The following is a 19,287-nucleotide window of genomic DNA, read 5'->3' on the forward strand; positions in this document are numbered from 1 at the left end:
TTGCAAAAAACTGTTTCGGATTTGTGTCAATTTTCAACTGATATAACAATGAAAATTAAAGAGCAAGAAGGTAAAATTGGTGAAACAGCTGTTAAGTTTGAAAAATTGGATCAAGTAGTAAGTACTTTACAAGCTAGTGCTGTTTCTAATATTAAGGATAGTATGGTGATGCATTCTAAATTAGAAAAAATGGAAAATTCTATCAAGGTTAAAAATCTTCGTATTTTAAATTTTCCAATCACACATTATCTGTCTCCGATGGAACTCTTGAGAATGTATTTGAAAGAGATATTACAATATAATAATGTGGAAGCTTTTGAAGTTGATAATTTGTACTACATCTCGAGAGATTCCAAGGTTATGGCAAATGAAGGTGAAATGGACAAAATGGTGTCACCTGATAGTTTGAATGTTTCGCAGTTTCTAGAATCATCTAAAGATATAATAGATAAACGTGCAACTCTTCTTGTGACTTTTAAGACAGAGTTGGAAAAACATGCTATTTTAAAATTGTATTTTGCGAAAAAACAGGAAATGTTTTGTGGCCAACGGGTGATAATTTTTCCTGACGTCGCTAGACAAACTCAGTTTAAAAGGAAGCAGTTCCTTCAGCTAAAGCCTAAGGTTTTGGCAGTTGGAGCTACTTTCTTTTTGAAATTTCCATGCAAATGCCTCATATCGTATGGAAGTGATAAATATGTGTTTTATGATCCAGTCCAGTTAGAAGACTTTGTTAAACAGAAACCTTTGTTGAAAGTTTAGTTACTATTACTGATTTTATTTTTGGAGGACGATGTATATAAATATAAATGCCATTTTGCCTGTCTTTAGATGGTAGATTGATGGATTTGATTCTTTTTTCTTTCCTTTCCTTTTTTTAAAAAAAAGGTACTGGCGACCATGATAATGTGGACTAAGACACGGTTGATAATTGCCTAAGTTTTTTATGTTCTCTATATTGAGTTTGTTGTGGTCATTCATGAATATTTGTTATTAATGTATTGTAACAAATAACCAAATAAAGAATTAAAAAAAAAAAAGAAAGATAATGAGGGGCAGCTGAATGATTGTGTTTGTGGGACAGTAAGAGGAGCCAATGAAGTGACTTTAGGAGAGGAGTAAGAGTATAGCAGCTCTCATAAGAACATAAGTTCAAATTTGCCTGTTTCTGCTTTAAAGCATTACACGGACTTGCCCCCAAATACATTACTGACCTTTTCTCCTTCTCAACCAACAGACACAAGAGAAGTTCACATTTCAACTTCGTTTCTCCCCCAGTGAGAGGTTGCAAACTGAAAAAACACCATGAATTCCTTCTCTCACACCAAGCAGCATCATGGGGTAAAGACCTAGAACAATTACTTTTGTCCTCTACTTATGAGGTATTTAGGAAACGTCTAAAAACACACCTGTTCTTAAAACATCTTGACAATTGATCCACTTATCTCTTTCCTCTCAATAGCGACCTACTGTCCTTTTGATCACTTTTCTCCTCAACAATGAATTTCCTGTCTAATTACTTCTCTTTCTTCTTCCCCTCTTGAAGTCAGTCAATTTGTACCTTTGCTTAATCTTTTGTATACCGCATAGAACTTCATGGTATTGCGGTATATAAGCTGTTATTATTATTATTATAAGAAGTGCTGCTGCTGGGTCAGACCAGTGGTCCATCATGCCCAGCAGTCCGCTCATGCGGTGGCCATTTTGATCAAAGACCAGCGCCCTAACTGAGACTAGTCCTACCAGCGTACATCCTTGTTCAGTAGGAACTTGTCTAACTTTGTCTTGAATCCCTGAAGGGCATTTGCTCTATGACAGCCTCCGGGAGAGCATTCCAGTTTTCCACCACTCTCTGGGTGAAGAACTTCCTTACGTTTGTACGGAATCTATCCCCTTTCAACTTTAAAGAGTGCCCTCTCATTCTCCCTACCTTGGAGAGGGTGAACAACCTGTCCTTATCTACTAAGTTTATCCCCTTCAGTACCTTGAATGTTTCGATCATGTCCCCTCTCAATCTCCTCTGTTCGAGGGAGAAGAGGCCCAGTTTCTCTAATCTTTCGCTGTACAGCAGTTCTTCCAACCCCTTAACCATTTTAGTTGCTCTTCTCTGGACCCTCTCGAGTAGTACCGTGTCCTTCTTCATGTACGGTGACCAGTGCTGTACTCAGTACTCTAGGTGAGGGCGCACCATGGCACAGTAAAGCGGCATGATAACCTTCTCCGATCTGTTTGTGACCCCCTTCTTTATCATTCCTAGCATTCTGTTCACCCTTTTTGCCGCTGCCGCACATTGCATAGACGGCTTCATCGGCTTGTTGATTAGAACTCCCAAGTCCCTTTCCTGGGAGGTCTCTCCAAGTACTGCCCCGGACATCCTGTACTCTGCTTGAGATTTTTGTTACCGACATACATCACTTTGAACCTCATCTGCCATGTCGATGCCCATTCCTTGAGCCTGATTATGTCACGTTTTAGATCTTCGCAATCCCCCTGCATCTTCACTACTCTGAATAACTTTGTGTCATCTGCACATTTTATCACCTTGCTCGTCGTACCTATGTCAAGATCATTTATAAAGATGTTGAAGGGTACGGGTCCAAGCACCGAGCCCTGCGGCACCCCACTGGTGACGCTCTTCCAGTCCGAGTATTGCCCATTTACCCCCACTTTCTGTTTCCTATGCTCCAGCCAGTTTTTAATCCACGTGAGTATTTCTCCCTCGATTCCATGGCTCATAATTTTCTGAAGTAGTCGTTCATGTGGAACCTTGTCAAATGCCTTCTGAAAGTCCAGATATACAATGTCGATCGGGTTGCCCTTGTCTATCTGCCTGTTTACTCACTCGAAGAAGTGCAGCAAGTTTGTCAAACAAGATTTGCCTTTGCTGAAACCATGCTGGCTGGTTCTTATCAGACCATGTCCGTCAAGGTGATCAATAATGCGGTCCTTTATCAGCGCCTCTACCATATTTCCCGGTACCAAGGTCAGACTCACCGATCTGTAGTTTCCCAGGTCTCCCCTCGAACCTTTTTTGAAGATTGGTGTAACATTCGTCACCTTCCAGTCTTCCGGAATCTTTTCTGTTTTGAATGACAGATTGACTATTATTTGAAGCAGTTCAGCTATGGTCCCTTTCAGTTTCTTGATGACCCTCGGATGGATACCATCCGGTCCTGGGGATTTATCGCTCTTAAGCCTATCGATCTGCCTGTATACTTCTTCTAGACTGACCGTAAACTCTGGTCAGTTACCCGTTTTTGTTTCCAGCATATAGCCTGATGGGTTCCGGCATGCTGTGTATATCCTCTTTGGTAAATACAGACGCAAAAAATGTGTTCAGTCTATTGGCGACTGCTTTGTCCTCCTTTAGCGCTCCCTTTATTCCTTGGTCATCCAACAGTCCCACCGTTTCCTTCGCGGGTCATTTCTCTTTATATCGAAAGAACAGCTTGAAGTTTTTCGCCTCCTTGGCTATTTTTTCCTCATAGTCTCTTTTTGCCACTTTTACCACCTTATGGCAGCTGCGTTGATGTTGTTTGTGCTTATTCCAGTTTTCATCCGATTTTGATCTTTTCCATTCCTTAAATGAGGTTTTTTTGTCTTTGATCGCTTCCTTAACCTCTACAGTGAGCCATGCCGGTTCTTTATTCTTTTTCCTCTTTGATCCCTTGTTGATATGTGGTATATATAGATTTTGCGCCTCGGTGACCATATCCTTAAAAAGAGACCAAACATGCCCCAGTGTCTTTATAGCGTTTATCCTCTTCTTAATTTTCTTCTCCACCATGCGTCTCAACCCTTCGTAATTTCCTTTTCGGAAATTTAGGGCCATGGCCATCATTCTGGACGAGCGTTTCGCCCTATTTCCAGGTTGAAGCGTATCATATTGTGATCGCTGTTTCCCAGCGTCCTTTCTACTTCTACAACCTGTGCCGGTCCTCGCAGCCCATTTAGAACTAAGTCCAGAATTGCGTTTCCTCTCGTGTTTTCCTTGACAAGTTGTTCCAGGAAGCAATCGCCTATAGTTTCTAAGAACTTGGTCTCTCTAGCACAGCCAGAGGTACTAGGTTCCATTCTATCCCCGGATAGTTGAAGTCGCCCATGATAACTGCGTTGCCTCCCTTGCAGTTGCATTTAATCTCATCCGTCATTTCTTCATCAATTTCTTCGGACTGCCCTGGAGGTCGGTAGTAGATGCCTATCCTCATTTCTGGTCCATTTGTTCCTGGAATTTTGACCCATAGAGACTTTAACTTATCCGTCCGTTGTGGCATGTTCTCTCCAGTAGATTCAATTCCCTCTTTGATGTATATGGCAATGCCTCCTCCTTTTTGAGTCTCCTCTGTCTCTGCGGTATAATTTGTATCCTGGTAGTACCATGTCCCAGACATTTTCATCAGTCCACCATGTTTCCGTGAGGCCGATGATGTCAAAGTCATCTTTTTGTGCCACAGCTTCTAATTCACCCATCTTATTTCTAAGGCTCCTTGCATTCGTGTACATACACTTGAGTTTGCAGCCTGTTCTCTTCTTGTGTGTCCTTCCCTCTTGTGTCCCTTACAGTCTGTCCTGTTTGCGATCTGGTAAGTCTTCTCCTCCATCTTCCTGCACGGTATCCTCCAGGTATACTGGTTTCTGAATCATCGACTGATGGCATTCCCCGTTTCGTCCTAGATTTTAGGGCTGTTAGTGTTTTGGTAATTCTCATTGCACTTATGTTTCTTCCACCATTCCACCGGCAGCCAATGTTTTTTTTTTCTGTCATTGTCCTAAGGAATGTTTTATTTTTGTCCCTGTTGGTGAGGCTTTTCAGCTCTTTTTTGCCTTCACCTTTAAGCAACAGTATACCTAGTGTGGAATGCCCCAGGGCTATGTTGACTTCATTGTCCTTAGGGCTATTCTACAGTCATGCACTGCCCCTCATGGTCCTATCCTTATTTTGTACAACTTTTTGTGTTCCATAATTCAGTAGACCTGTCAGGCTGATAGTTTGCACCTTTTATAATGGTTGTCTGTAAATCTGAAGTGAAATACCTGGGTTTTGTCCTGTCTCATGGTCAGAGGAAAATCTGCACTTTCTGCATTGCTGCTGTTCTGGGTCTGCCCCGCTCAGCTACCAAGAAAGACATGCTTACTTTTCTTGATATGATTGGTCACTGCCGCCAATGGATCTCTGTTTGTTCTTTCTATGACCAGATTTTGAGACAGACCCTGGTTTCTGAAATGACTGCTCTTATCAGATGGACTCATGAAATGTTGGACATTTAAGATGTGCTTTGGTTTCTAGCTCAGGTTTGGGTTCTCCTGCTTATGCCCACATGTTTTATCTCTTTGTTTGGGACTATTGTAACACCATGAAGGGAGAACATGGCGGTAAGTTACGCTCTGTTGCCTTTTTTTCTATAGTCACTCCTGTTCAAGTTCCCTGGCTGCATGTGCTATGGTGGTAGAGATGGTTACTCCTCTGACCCTTGGTCACCCCACTACCCTTCACACTCTTCATGATGTACAAGCCCTTCTTTTAAATGGGCTTCTGGGTCTCACGGGTGAACAGGATTCTCTTCCCTTCTAGTCCTTTGTTACCCCCCCCCCACTCTGAACTTGATGCCTGGCGTTTGGCATATGCCCAAAGCCGCCCTTTTGGACGGACTTTGGTGCAAAGAGGGGAAACCCTGGATACCAGCTGCTAGCTCTCCCTTATTCATTGCCCAATATTATGGTATTGGTTATCGTAGTGCTCGCTCGACATTTTAACTTCTTGCTAGTGATATTGTCATTCTTGACCTTTTGCTCCTTGATACAGAGATATATAGTTCGATAATTACAGCTGGCACGGTTGTGAATTGAAAATAAATTGGAAAATACAATTCCTTTCTATTGTTTTAGCTGAAATTAGGATGTTGCTAATTTAAAATGTTTTTTCCGGATTTATACATAGCCATCCCAGATCAGTTTTGGCACAGATATTTCTAATGTTTTCCAAGGGTCCTCTTTATCACTGCAGAGATAGAGACGCTCCAAAGAGACATTAGCTTTATGCCTTTTTCCAAATATGAGATGGTTATGATATACATTATTTGTTGTTTTGGTTTTTTTATATCAATGTGTTTATTTGCAGAGTTAAATTCAGCCCTGCACACTTGACAGATGGAGTAATAGCTCCACGCTTAAAACTTTATGTTTTGTCTGTGTCATGTCTACTTGTTTTAGTTTAGTGGGTACCCCAGGATACATAACATTGGCCATTTCTAGAGCTCTTTTTCCACTTCTTACTAGCCTAACTGCGCAATGTTCTTTTACTTATAGCTTTTATATTCTGAATATAGTTTAGTTAGGGGTTATATGTTTAAGAAAAAGTTTTACTTTATACAGCGTTTATTTCGTGGTGTTCCCTACATATGATCCATTCAATATACATTTCTGAATACATTCAGTACATCAGTATGGTCTCTCTGAAGTGCATAATAGTTATATGAAGCACGAAAAAACATATATTTTTGGATTGTTCAATTAAGAACCTTAAGTAACTGAGTATTGTCTCTCTTTTGCCATAGCTATATCAAGTAAATGAATTGGTATTGTTACATGTTGCCACATTCAGTACAGGCAACATGGTCTCTTTCTCCTTTTCTATCTCTTATTTGGATCACATTGGAGTACAGCTGCTGAATGATATTTGGAATGCTTTTCAAGCATTTCTTTTCAAGTATCTCTTTCTGTATGCACAGACATCTGGCTGCTCTCCCTTTGAGATTCTCACGGGATGACCTTTCCCCGCCCCATGGGTAGATTTTCCCTTGATACAGGAGGAATACGTCCAAAAGCTAATTGAAATATTAGGGCTTGTTCAAAGAAACGTGTCTTGCACTTCTCCTTTCTCTCCACAGATTCCTACCCATTTTTTCCAGCCTGGTGATTGTCCAGAAGCTTTCCAAGGATCGGAAGCAGACGGATTTCCCCTTTGGCCTTCCCACTACTGTGATCGCTGTGACCAAGCCCGCTGCACTCACTGAGGAGTGTCCTGTTTGGATCCACGCAAGTCGCTTGAAGAGGGTTAACCTAAAACCCCAGAAGCAAGTCTTCCCTGCGCAGATTTCACCTCCTCCAGTAGAACAACATGATGATCTCATTGCAGCATTCTACCAACTTTATCATTCTCTTACTGGCAACGCTGTTGCTAGTTTTTCTCCCTGTATGGATCATTTCTAACTGGGTCTACAGGGATGATGTGTTCTGGGTCCACAACACTTTCTGCCCATACCCATCTGTAATTGACACTCCTGCTGTAAACAGCACCCCCGGCATCTCTTTGCGAACACACGTTAAGCTGGACTACTCCCTCGCAAAAGCTGTCCTTCAATTGGAATCCAGAAAGACAGACAGTATACTACCTTATGGTATAATTCCAGCAGTGTGCAAGTTGCCACCTTCTCCTTTGAATATTGTGACATTGTGGACTGTTCATCAATTGATATCCCAAGGCTGTGCCATTGGTCCTCAGAGATTCCTAAAGCTAAAGACATATATATATATATATGTTACTGACTCACGTTGGGGGATAAGTGTGCATTCTGGGGAGCGGTAGGGTGGAATATTGATACTGACTGGACTTATAAACTAGAAAATACTCTGAAAAACAAAACAGTGGACCAAAATGGTAAATCACTGCTTACTTGTATGACCCTTCATAAGGTTGGACACTGTTATAGGAAAAGTGTTCCTGCACAAATTATTAAGCTTTCTCTTACTATTGACAACCCTAGACCTACTGATGAAGGTATGTACATTATGGACATGTGGTTTAAGGGTGGGTCTAGCTATCCGACCCATCAGTTTTCTTACGGGATCTATCTACCTCCACTCATCCTCTCCCGCCATTTTGTGGGGGCCCCAAAAAATACTAACCCACTGGCCCCTACATTCAATAAACTTACTGACATGATGGCTATTGCCAATCCCACTTTTGAAGATATTGTGGCTGTTGAGGTAGGGTTATCAGAACGTAACCTTTGGTTAGAATGGATGAAATTCACTGCTGATCAACATAATAAGAGTAATTGTTACATATGTGCTCAAGCTAGACCCCATCTAGGAACCGTACCTCTGGACCTCCCTCCTGGTATCCAACTATGCTTTTTTTGGGTTATTTACCAATATCTCCTCTAATTTTACCTATCTCCTTTGTGCACTGTGGTGTTCTAAATACCTTTTGCTGCCTGGACAGAGAAAAAGCTTGATATTGCCATTACCATCTATAAGGGTAATTACACATGTCATGTTTCTAATCTGATACAGGGTAGTTTTGTAGGTAATTTACCCCCAGGTTATTGTTCTGTCTTGGCTCATAGGTATGCCCCATTGTTGCTGCATCAGATTTGATATTTACTAGCTTTATGGAGACTTTTGGCTCCGTGTTAAGCTACCCAGCCAGTGGATAGGCCAGTGCACTTTAGCTAAGGTTACCATGCTCCTGCATATTTTTCTGAACGGCATCCTTCCTATTCACATGGTTTTTCCTTTTATTTGTCTTGATATAAATTTGATCCACTTGTATACATAGATGCTATAGGGGTCCCAAGAGGGGTCCCAGATGAATTTAAGGCCCGAGCTCAGGTTAAGGCTGGGTTTGAGTTCCTTATTCCCTTTATTACTATTAATAAGAATGTTGATTGGATTAGTTAAATTTATTATAATCAGTAACGCTTTGTGAACTATTCTAGGGACGCCTTGCAAGGTATTACTGATCAATCAGGCTCCACTTCTCAGATGGTTAAATCATATGGCCCTAGCTATGATTCTAGCTGAAAAATTCTTCCCAGTATTTTAAGCTGTTGTACTTTTCTTTCTGACAATATAGGTCCTACTATGGACATTCAGAAATTAGCAGACCTCTTTGCTGAGCTCAAATGTAACTCTGATTTATCTAATTCTTGGGATCAGCACTTTAGTTGAATGCAGAGTTGGGTAAAAGACCTTTTTATTGTTATAATCTCTATTATTATCTGCACTCTTGTCTTGACTGCTCATGTACTGTGTTATTCGTATTACAGCTCCTAAAAAACCCCTCCTTGAGAGACATATCTAGAGTATCACTCCCTTCCAGCTCATGCTGTGTATTTATGACGTCATTTTCATGACGTAAGAGGGGATTGAAGGGACACGTATCATGTCCTTAAGCCATGTTTTCCAGCTGTAAGAAAGCCAGACTCTGTTTGTCTTTCCCTCTTTGAAAATACTACAAGGACATGTATGTTTGAACAGAGATGTTGTGAAGTGAATTCAATTGTTTTGTTAAGCCGTATTTACAGACAGCTTTAGTTAAGAAGCTCTGCTGGTCAAGGCTTTTTCTGACCTTTTGGACTCCAGCCAGATATAGAGGAAAATGCTGATGTCTTTAAAGTTTCATGTGACCTGTGTCCATATATGGTTTGTGTTTACGTCACATGCTGACACATGCTGACAACACTGATTCATGTAAAAGATATAAAAGGAATGTGAAGTTCATAATAAAATTGGATATGTTTGGAGATCATTTCTGGCCTCTACAATATGTCCCCAGATGCATCTGACTTTCAAATGACAGAGACTCAGAAAGTATGGGGCAGGAATTGGGACCTAAACCTTTTCACCACCGTTGCATACAATGCGATGGGAGGGATAGGAAGAAAACCAAGATAGAGCAGAACACTGGAATCCCAGCGAGGACAGCATATCAAGGAGCAGGCAGTGATCAGCAGTATCAAAGGTAGCAGATAGATCGAGAAGGATGAGGATAGAGTAGAGGCCTTTGGATCTGACCAGGAACAGGTCACTAGAAACTTTAATAAGGGCGGTTTCTGTGGAATACAGCAGGCGAAAGCCTGACTGAAGTGGATCAAGAATAGCTTGGGATGAGAGGAAGTCCAGGCAACGGCAGTGAACAGCACATTCAAGTAACTTGGATAGGAAGGTAAGGAGGGAGTTCAAGGGGGCACGTGGGGTCTAGTGAGGGTTTTTTGAGGATGGGTGTGACAATGGTGTATTTGAAGGCATCAGGGACAGGAAGAGTGATAGGTTGATGATGTGACATACGGGAGGGATGACAGCGGGAGAGATAGCGCTGAGTAGGCAAGTGAGAATCAGATCAGAGGAACAGGTACTGGGTTTGGAGGATGAGTGAAGATGTGCGGTTTCCTCCAGTGATCTCAAAAAAGGAGGAGGAGATGGTGGCAGGTGTTGAAGGGAGGTTAGCAGAAGGGATAGATGGAGGAAGGGGGAGACAGCCTGTTTTAGAGCTCAAGGTGAATCTTCTGGATCTTATTGTAGAAGAACTCTGCCATAGTCTGGGGAGAAATTGAAGGGAGGATAGGAGGTGAGGGTGCTTTGAGTAGGGAGTTTAGTGTGGTAAAGATATGGTGAGGGTTAGAACCAAGAAAGGTGGTTAAGTGGATATAGTATTCTTGTTTGGCAAGTGAAAAGGCACACTGGAATGATATCAGTATGAATTTGAAGTGTATGAAGTCAGCATGCACATGGGATTTAAGCCAAAAACATTCAGCAGAGTAGGCACAGGAGCGCAGGTAGCAGGGAGTCAGCCAGGGTTGAGATTTGGAACCCTAACAGGGCATGAAATTGGAAGGGCGAGGGAGTAGAGAGAATGGCTTAGTTGACAGTATTGGGCGAGTCCTGCTTCTTGGAAAACATATGTTACCTGAATTTTGAAGTGGCTTCTTGGTCAGCTCAGAACTTCCGGAAAGCTTCAAGCCAGGAAAATCCTAGAAGACCACAAGCTGAGCTTACCTGGACTTCTTTAACACTGGTGGGTTTTGTGCTTAGCGCAACTGATGGACGAACAGAGCTCAGCAGAGCTTGTACAGCATCTTTAAGTGCTGCCTCCACCTGATGTAGCACAGCCGTCTGATGGTAACACAGAGGGGAGAAAAAAAATTCTGAAATTTCAATCCATGACCAAGAGATAGACTGCAAGGTATGTCAGCTGCTGCCAAGCAGACAAGTTCACACCTGCAGCTACAAAAACTTAAGAGAATCTGAGACTAAAATAGGCATATTCTTAAAACAAACTTGTATATAAATCTGTATCTAAAAACCATTCAAGTAGAAGCCTAATGGGCAGGGAATGGATTATGCTGGGACATTAAGAAAAAAGCAGATCTTAGTTTTGAACTAAACGCTTTGTGGCCTCTTTTCACAAACTCGGCTTACTTTCTACAAGGGCTTTTTCTTAAGTGGTGATGTCAGTCTGGACAGCTATCTGAGATTTTGTTTTAACTTTTTTTTTTTTTAAATTCTTTATTGATTTTCAATTTAAGTAAAAAGTGCATTAAATTTTACATACAATTATTATCATAAACAGCACTTACATTCGATCAATAACACTACAAAACATATTTTCCCTTCCAGTACATCCAATCAAGGAATAATACAAGATATATTTCCCACCCTCCCTGGATGTGTGTGTGCAAATCAAATAGGAAATAAAGGCATTTTACAATTAAATTCGTTAATGGAGCCTAAGTTGTTTTGAATAGTTTATTATGACCCAATATTTCTGAATTCATTTTTTCATAATGATAACATAGACATAAGAACATAAGCAATGCTTCCGCTGGGTCAGACCTGTGGTCCATCGTGCCCAGCAGCCCACTCACGCGGCGGCCCAACAGGTCCAGGACCTGTGCAGTAATCCTCTATCTAGACCCTTCTATCCCCTTCTCCAGCAGGAAATTGTCCAATCCTTTCTTAAATCCCAGTACTGTACTCTGCCCTAAAGGGCTCCTTTTACGAAGGTGCGCTAAGGTTTTTAGTGCACGCACAAAATTACCACGCGCTATAGTGTGCGGTAGCCGAAAATCTACCACCTCCTAAAAAGGAGGCGGTAGTGGCTAGCGCACTAGGGAATTTAATGCGCGCTATTGCGCGCATTAAGGCTCTAGCGCACCTTTGTAAAAGGAGCCCAAAGTTTCCCACAAAAAGGAGAAATTAAGCCTATCCCAGTTTTTCCAATTCTTGGTGATCATTTGCATGGCAATCCCTGTCATAATGATAAGGAGTTTGCTTTTATACCTGTCTAATGGATTTTTAGCATTCAACAATGTCCCACAGATGACTACATCGTAGGACAATGGAAGCGATGATTCCAGTATCATATTAATATGTCCCCATATTGATTTCCAAAAATTGAGTATCAAGGGACAATAAAACAAGTGATGCAGTGTCCCTGAATGGAAAAATCTCAGTAATCAGTATAGCTTGCCACTCTTATGCTTTCAGGTGGACTTCCTGGGACATCAGGCCGCTCAGTGGTATAAATTAATATCTGGATTTTTAAATAAGAAACCAAAAACTGGTCTTCGGGACATTTGGAGCATTGAGATGAAGCATCAAATTACTGCATCTCAATGGTCACGTATTTGGGCTTGGAGGATGAGATGTACAGTGTCTGCATCTATGAGACAAACCTGGTTTTTTCTGTTACATAGAGCATTTTGGACCCCGGTTCGTTTACAGAAGTTAGATAGCTCTAAATCTAATAGATGCTGGCACTGTCATCTTGAAGCTGGGACATTAGATCATTTGTTATTCTATTGTCCTTTGATACTTGCTTTCTGGAAATCAATATGGGGTCAAATAAATAATTTGTTAGATGATCCGGTGGCATTATCCTATGACACCGTATTGTTTGGCATGTCAATGAGGGCTAAAGCCAAATATCCTCTAATAACAATAAGCTTCTACTTATTATGACAGGGGTTGCCATACAACAGATTACAAATAATTGGAAAAATTGGGATAGGCTGAATTATAGCTTTTGGTGGAACTCTTTGTGTCACATATTCAAAATGGAAAGGATAATTGCCATGCAGAAGGGAAATTTTAAGAAATTTCATGTTATTTGGGAGCCATTAACAAGATACTGTAAAGATTGAAATTACTGCTTAGAATAAATATTAATTTTTTCCCTTTTGTTCATACACATCCAGGGTGGGGGGGGGAATATTTCTTGATTTCTTTTGCTTATGAATAATTATTGGGTATAAGGGAGGGGGAATATTTGATGAGAGTTCGAATTTGATGATATATTAAGTGATGTTAAAGTATAAAATGCTTGTATTTTATGTTACACTTATTGTGAGTTTTAAAAATGAATAAAGATTTATAAAAAACAAAACAAAACAGTGCCAGCATCTATTAGACTTTGAACTATCCAACTTTTGCAAACGAACTGGGGTCCAAAAAACTATGTAACAGAAAAAACCAAGGGGTCCTTTTATCAAGCCGCGCTAGTGGGGTTAGCGCGTCGGACATTTCATCATGCGCTAACCCCCGCGGCCGGTTAAAAAACTAACGCCTGCCCAATGCAGGCGTTAGTGGCTAGCGCAGCAGGCGATTTAACGTGAGGTATTACGCGCGTTAAACCCCTACCACAGCTTGATAAAAGGACCCCCAAGTTTGTCTCATCGATGCTGACGCTGTACATCTCATCCTCCAAGTCCAAATCCATGGCCATTGAGTAGCAGAAATATGCTGCTTTATCTCAATGCTCCAAATGTCTTTTAGACTGGTTTTAGGCTTCTTATTCAAATAATCAGATATTAATTTATACCACTTGGCGGCCTGATGCCCTAGCAAATCTGTCTGGAAACATAGGCCCAGCAAGCTATACTGATTTTTTTAATTTCGCCAATCAAGGAACCCTTTCTGAACTTTTTAAGATGGTATTTCATGCTTTTACTTTATTTCTATCATATTATGTCTCATTTTATGCTCTATGAAACAAATACTTTAGCTTCTTTAGGAGGGACACCATATAAAAATTAAAAAGAAACAAAAAACTCTTTCCTCTGCCACAGGTATTCTATACGACCCTGGGCAGCAGTAGCATAGTAAAGGGGGGGGGGGCAGGGGGTAGGCTGCCCCAGGCGCCATCTTCACGGGGGGGGGGGAGGCACCGGCACCTCTGTCTCCTCCTCTCAGTCTCTCCCCCCCCCCCAACATATCTCTTTAAATATTCGTCAACATGAGCATCATCTTCCACTTATTGCTCGCGTCAGCCTCTGACATCACTTCCAGGGCACGGGACCAGGACATGATGTTAGATGGGAGCCAAGGCAAAGGTACGTGGGAAGCAGGGGGCATTCAAACAGCGGGGAAGAGTTGGAGGGGGAAGCACACCGCACGGTGATGCCCGGTACCAACCTCCCTTGCTATGCCACTGCTGGGCAGTCCTTGTAATCTTCATGAATCTAGAGGTGACAAAGGCTCCTGCTTTATCTGGGTGCCAACCAGTTAGCCTGTGGTAATATAGACTCTCCATCCTCGACATACCCCCTCCAAATTTAAAAAGAAAAACCCCACAAAACAAAATAAAAATTTAGCACAAAGTTAAATATGTACACATTTTATTAAAAAAAAACAACAAAAAACAAACTTTCAAGTGACGCTGTAGCACATCCCATGGTAGTCCATTTTTATTTTTTATTTTTTTTACTGTATAAGGTGCTTGTTAGCATGTGGCTTAGTAAAAGGATTCCTGTATTTTCTACTCAAGTAATACAAAGCAGTTTACAATTTAAAATGAATATGATACAAGACAAATATATCCACCTCCCCATTATATCCACTTCAGGGGCATAGCCACAGGTCGGCCACCACATTTGCTTCAAGCCCACCCTGCAGCCAGCGCACCATTCTGTAGCTGGCAGTGATTACCAAGCCCCACCAACTTTAGAAATCCAGAGTTGGCCTCAAGCCCCTAAAACATGGCTGTCAGTGGCTCTAAGTGCCACCACTAACATCATGAGCATGCTCCATGCTTCGGGGGATCAGGCCTCGCTCTATGTTTCTACAGGGGCTTGGCAATCTCCACCAACTAAGGTAATTTTAATTTTTTTGGGGGGGTGGAGGGGCAGCAGAAGGGAAGAGGAATGGGGAGAGAAAAGAGCAAAGTGCTTAGTGCCCCAACCCACCATAGGCCTCTCCACTGATTTATTTATTCCTACTTTTGCTTAGAAAACTTGGGTCCAAATTACCCTTTCAGTGAACAAATCCCGACACCCCACATAACATTGCCAGGAAGCAAAATTTATCAGTTTGTTTTTTTTTCTGAATGCTAATAAATAGGATTTCACTACTCCATAGTACAGGTACCGCTAATGAAAAAGTCCTAGTTCTCCAGCACATTTTCCACATCAAACTTCCAGGTGCTATTAACACCACTTTCCCCTGACTCAATCTTAATACTGTAGTTAGACAATGCCATTAAATCCTGTTGACAAGACAAGTTGGTTGATTTAAATGTAGAACTTTAAAATGCTAGGACTAACAGTTTGCGTTACATGCTGGCTCTGCTGTAATATAATACTCAACCCTTAATTCAAAGATCTAAGGAAAAGAGGAGACTTAACTTACTCACTGACCTCCTGCCCTGGTTTTGGTTGGATTTCAAGGTTCACATTTGGTAGATTGATGAAGGACCACATGACCAGGATATCTTCTCCACCCTCCTTCACATGAAGCTCCAGCTGATGGAACAAAAGAATTTGCCAGGTACAAATCTCAAAAGGAAAAGAACTTCTCCTGACAGTGATATAAAAATGAAAAAAGAAGAGAAAACAAACGGTGGGAGAAAACGAGATGCTTCCAAAAGGGATTTTTATTAGGAAATATAGAAGCTCGACACTGTCAGCGTTTCAATACTTAATAAAGTACTTTCCTCAGGCATCTTAGTTTATTATTATTATTTCTAGTCCGCCATTATCCAAAGCAGATTACAAGAATGTACATACATAATAAAATGATTAAAATATATTCAAATTTAAACTAGATTCTCAGCAGGGGCTGGAGAGTTAGGGGTCCTTTTACTAAGGCGCTAGCCATTTTAGCGCGTGCTACATATTAGCATGCACTAAAACGGTTAGCGTGCCTTAGTAAAAGAGGGGGTTAGAGGCTTAGGCCTTGCTGATTGATGTAATTACAATTATGATTGTTAATATTGAAACAAGTCTGTGACTGGCTGTTTGGCCAACAGGATTTTACCCCCTTGCAAATTGGGAAGATAATTATTCCACCCTGCGTATCCTTCAGTACCATGCCTCCCTCACTTCAAGCATATTAAAATTTGATATACCGCTTATAATATTTCTAAGCAGTGTACATCTATATTAAAAAAGGCTAAAAATATAAAATTGCTCAGGTAATCACAATGACACAGCCATACATACATGTACGAAGGGGAAGGTGGGGGAAGAAATACAATATTCTATAGGAAAGAGAGACAATGAAAGGAAATCACAGAAGGGGGAGGGGGGATTAGCATCCTGTCAGATTAGTAAATGCTTGGGTGATATTAGCAATCAAAAGAATCCTTGAACAGAAATTTTTTTAAGTTTGTTTTAAATTTTGAAATGGAGACATCTTCACGAAGATACGATGTCATATTGTTCCATAGCACTGGAGCAGTGACGGAGAATATAGATTTTCTGGTTGGTTGGTTGCTTCTGGCTGTGGTTGGTCGGGATCTTTGCTTGGATACCTGAGCAATTAAGAAATCTACCTTAGGCTGGGTGAACATCTGTTGATGCTCCTGTGCCATAGGATACAGCCTAGTCATTGTTTTGGCTACCTATAAAGAACCCTCAGGAGCATCTCAGTGCTCCATGACTAAAACACTTTTTATCAGGATGCCAGGGGAAAAATGTAAGTTGTGCTCACTTCCTGCTCAAGACAGAACACTGAGTGGAAGGGGCCTCTTGGGAGTCTAACCAAAATTTCCACAGAATCAGTAATGAGCTCTAAAAGCACTGAAGGCTTGAACAGCCAGGGTTATTGTAGGATCCTCCCCGTGGACAAGGGCTCCCACCGCTTCCTGTGTACTCTCTCCTGTTTGTGACCCTAAAATCACCCAGCAGGGAAGATTTGCTCTGTGACATCAAGAGCATAAAGACTGATCCCTCGCCTTTCGAGTCCTTGTCAGAAAGGTCCCCAGGGTCCTAGACAGCTTCTGCCAATGATCTTGAGGTGCCCTGGGAGCCCAAGCCCCCTTGTGCAATACCGGCTATCCAAATAGGTTCTCCACATCAAATTAACAAATTCAGGAGAAAAGCCTGTACTAGGCAGCTCTGAGTCCCCTTTAGGTAACTCCACCTTACGTCTCTTGCGCTTTGCGGCTTCCCCGCTCTTGTGCTTAGGTACATAGCTGGTCTTTCCAGGAGGGATTTTCTCCTGTGAAACAGGCTTCCCAAAGGTTCCTCAACCATAGAGACCAAAGAGAAGGCTAAGCCTGATGCTTCCACTTCTCCTTCCCCTTCAAATGATGTGTGGAACATGGCACAAGGGTGCTCCTCTGACATCTATCTAGCATAAATCTGGCATGAATTAGGGGCAAAAAAAAGCATGCAGTCTCCCATCCCTATCAGTTTTGAAGCAAAATAAGGTGATTTGAATGATCTGGAGAACTTTCTTAAAAAAATAATTGGGAAACCCACAGCAGCATTTTAGTTAAAATAATAATAATAATAATGGCTCAAAGTGCCTTAACTAAAAGTAAAAACTCTGAAAACAGGATTTTAGAGGTGGGGAGTCCTATAGGCTGTGGCAGAAACTTCCAAAAATAGGTTTTTCAGATCCCCCCCTGATTTTGCTCATAGGCTGCAACAGCCTTACTCACTGTACCATGTGCTCTGAAGGTGATGCAGCCTGCCTTAGTTCTAACTCATAGCTGAATCTGAGAGAATCCTTGCCTCAAACATTCAGTCCTCCAGCGCTGAGATCTGAAAGCTGCCAGTCACACCAAAGTCAGAATGATCCTCAAAACCCATGGAACCACGTATGCACTTGGGGGAAGGTTAAATTGCAGCCGGCACACCGAAAAGCCCTACTGAGCCCTCTGTTGATGCCTAAAAGCCTGCAATCAAGCTCCTGCGAATCAGTAAGTGAGCTAAGTAACGAGGGATATGAACCCCAAGCTCCATAAAGTTTGCTGCAGGCTGCCCAAACAGGTCCATAAGAGATTAATCATCTGGCTTTGCAGACCTGGCAAAGAGATGGATCCCTTGCCCATTGGCACTGGTATAATAAATTTCATACCTTGCTATATAGAGAGGCTCAGGATATTGGTCTTACTTTTAAATGTCAAAAGGCATTTTTGCCAGTCTGAAATCCATACCTGCATTCTCTGTCTTCATAAGACACACAGTTTGATCCTGAACACATGGAGGGTGGGAAGCATTAGTTTAATAGATGGCAAACCAAATGTTAGGGTTACAGGGGTGAGATGGTTACTTGGGGGGGGGGATGATTTGATATCCTCTCCCTTTCTTTTGTACAGGTGTGGAGGGTCAAAACACAGGTTTTCCAATTCCTTTTTTTTTTTTTTTTTAGGATAAATGTAGAGTGAGTTGGGGTGGGGAAGGAATACTAATATTTGCTGTAAATCAGGAAATGTTGTTCTCCCACTTTCTATTCCTCATCTAACATGTTCATCATCCTTGTTTATATTCTTTGATGATCACCAATAAGAACTATTTTTAATGGTAAAAACTGCTCCTTTACAAAAACCCTTCCAGTTTTGGGAATGTCATAAAAACCTCTAGGAGGAGAAATATACAAGTAAATGACAACACTGGGTGGCTCTGTGTCCTCACCATCACGCTATCCCATCTAGCTCTTCTTGTCTAACGCTTTCCTTCTTACCTGCAGGTGGAGTGGGGAGACACATACGCTGTATATCTGTGGGCTTGCAGCAGGCACATTACTGGTTGCAGTGATGGAAAACCGCATGCACTGTCCCATGACACTGCAGGACACAACCTGCACAAAGAGAAATGCAAGTACCCATGTTAGTCTTCCTCTTCTCATATTTATGCAAAAGCAGGTTTGCTATTATCAGAAGGCACATGAGATATCCAATCAGTATTGAGAGTCGATCTTTATTAGGTAAGTCTCAACGGGAATCTCATTTTCGACAATATGCAAATTGCCTTCTTCAGGGGACAACAACTATGCAAATGTGATGTTATTGAGCATTCAACCAAATCAAGGATTATAGCACTGTTGCAACTATGAACATGTAGTCGTGGTGAAGAGATTCAAAAAGAATCCTGTCACGTTTATCGAAAATGTGTTCTTTTTAGATCTCTTCACCACGACTACATGTTTATACTTGCAACAGTGTTATAATCCTTGATTAGGTTGGATGCTCAATAACATCACATTTGCATAGTTGTTGTCCCCTGAAGAAGGCAATTTGTACCGTATACTGCCAAAACTGGGATCCCCGTTGGGACTTAC

The 19,287-nt window shown here is 41.5% G+C and overlaps 1 protein-coding gene across 1 annotated transcript in view; it reads right to left on the bottom strand.

Annotated features, from left to right (window-relative positions):
- The window catches only part of C2CD2 (C2 calcium dependent domain containing 2), a 103,640-nt gene that overhangs the window by 43,791 nt on the left and 40,562 nt on the right, over nucleotides 1-19,287 (bottom strand). The window contains exons 3-5 of the mRNA XM_033941444.1: nucleotides 18,691-18,807; nucleotides 15,417-15,521; nucleotides 10,780-10,896 (exon numbers count right to left, since the gene is read on the bottom strand). Of these exons, the coding sequence (XP_033797335.1) occupies nucleotides 10,780-10,896; nucleotides 15,417-15,521; nucleotides 18,691-18,807 (339 nt within the window). The remainder of the gene's footprint in view (nucleotides 1-10,779; nucleotides 10,897-15,416; nucleotides 15,522-18,690; nucleotides 18,808-19,287) is intronic.

Source organism: Geotrypetes seraphini, chromosome 4 (genome assembly GCF_902459505.1).
Source record: "Geotrypetes seraphini chromosome 4, aGeoSer1.1, whole genome shotgun sequence".
Classification (NCBI taxonomy): Eukaryota; Metazoa; Chordata; class Amphibia; order Gymnophiona; family Dermophiidae; genus Geotrypetes; species Geotrypetes seraphini.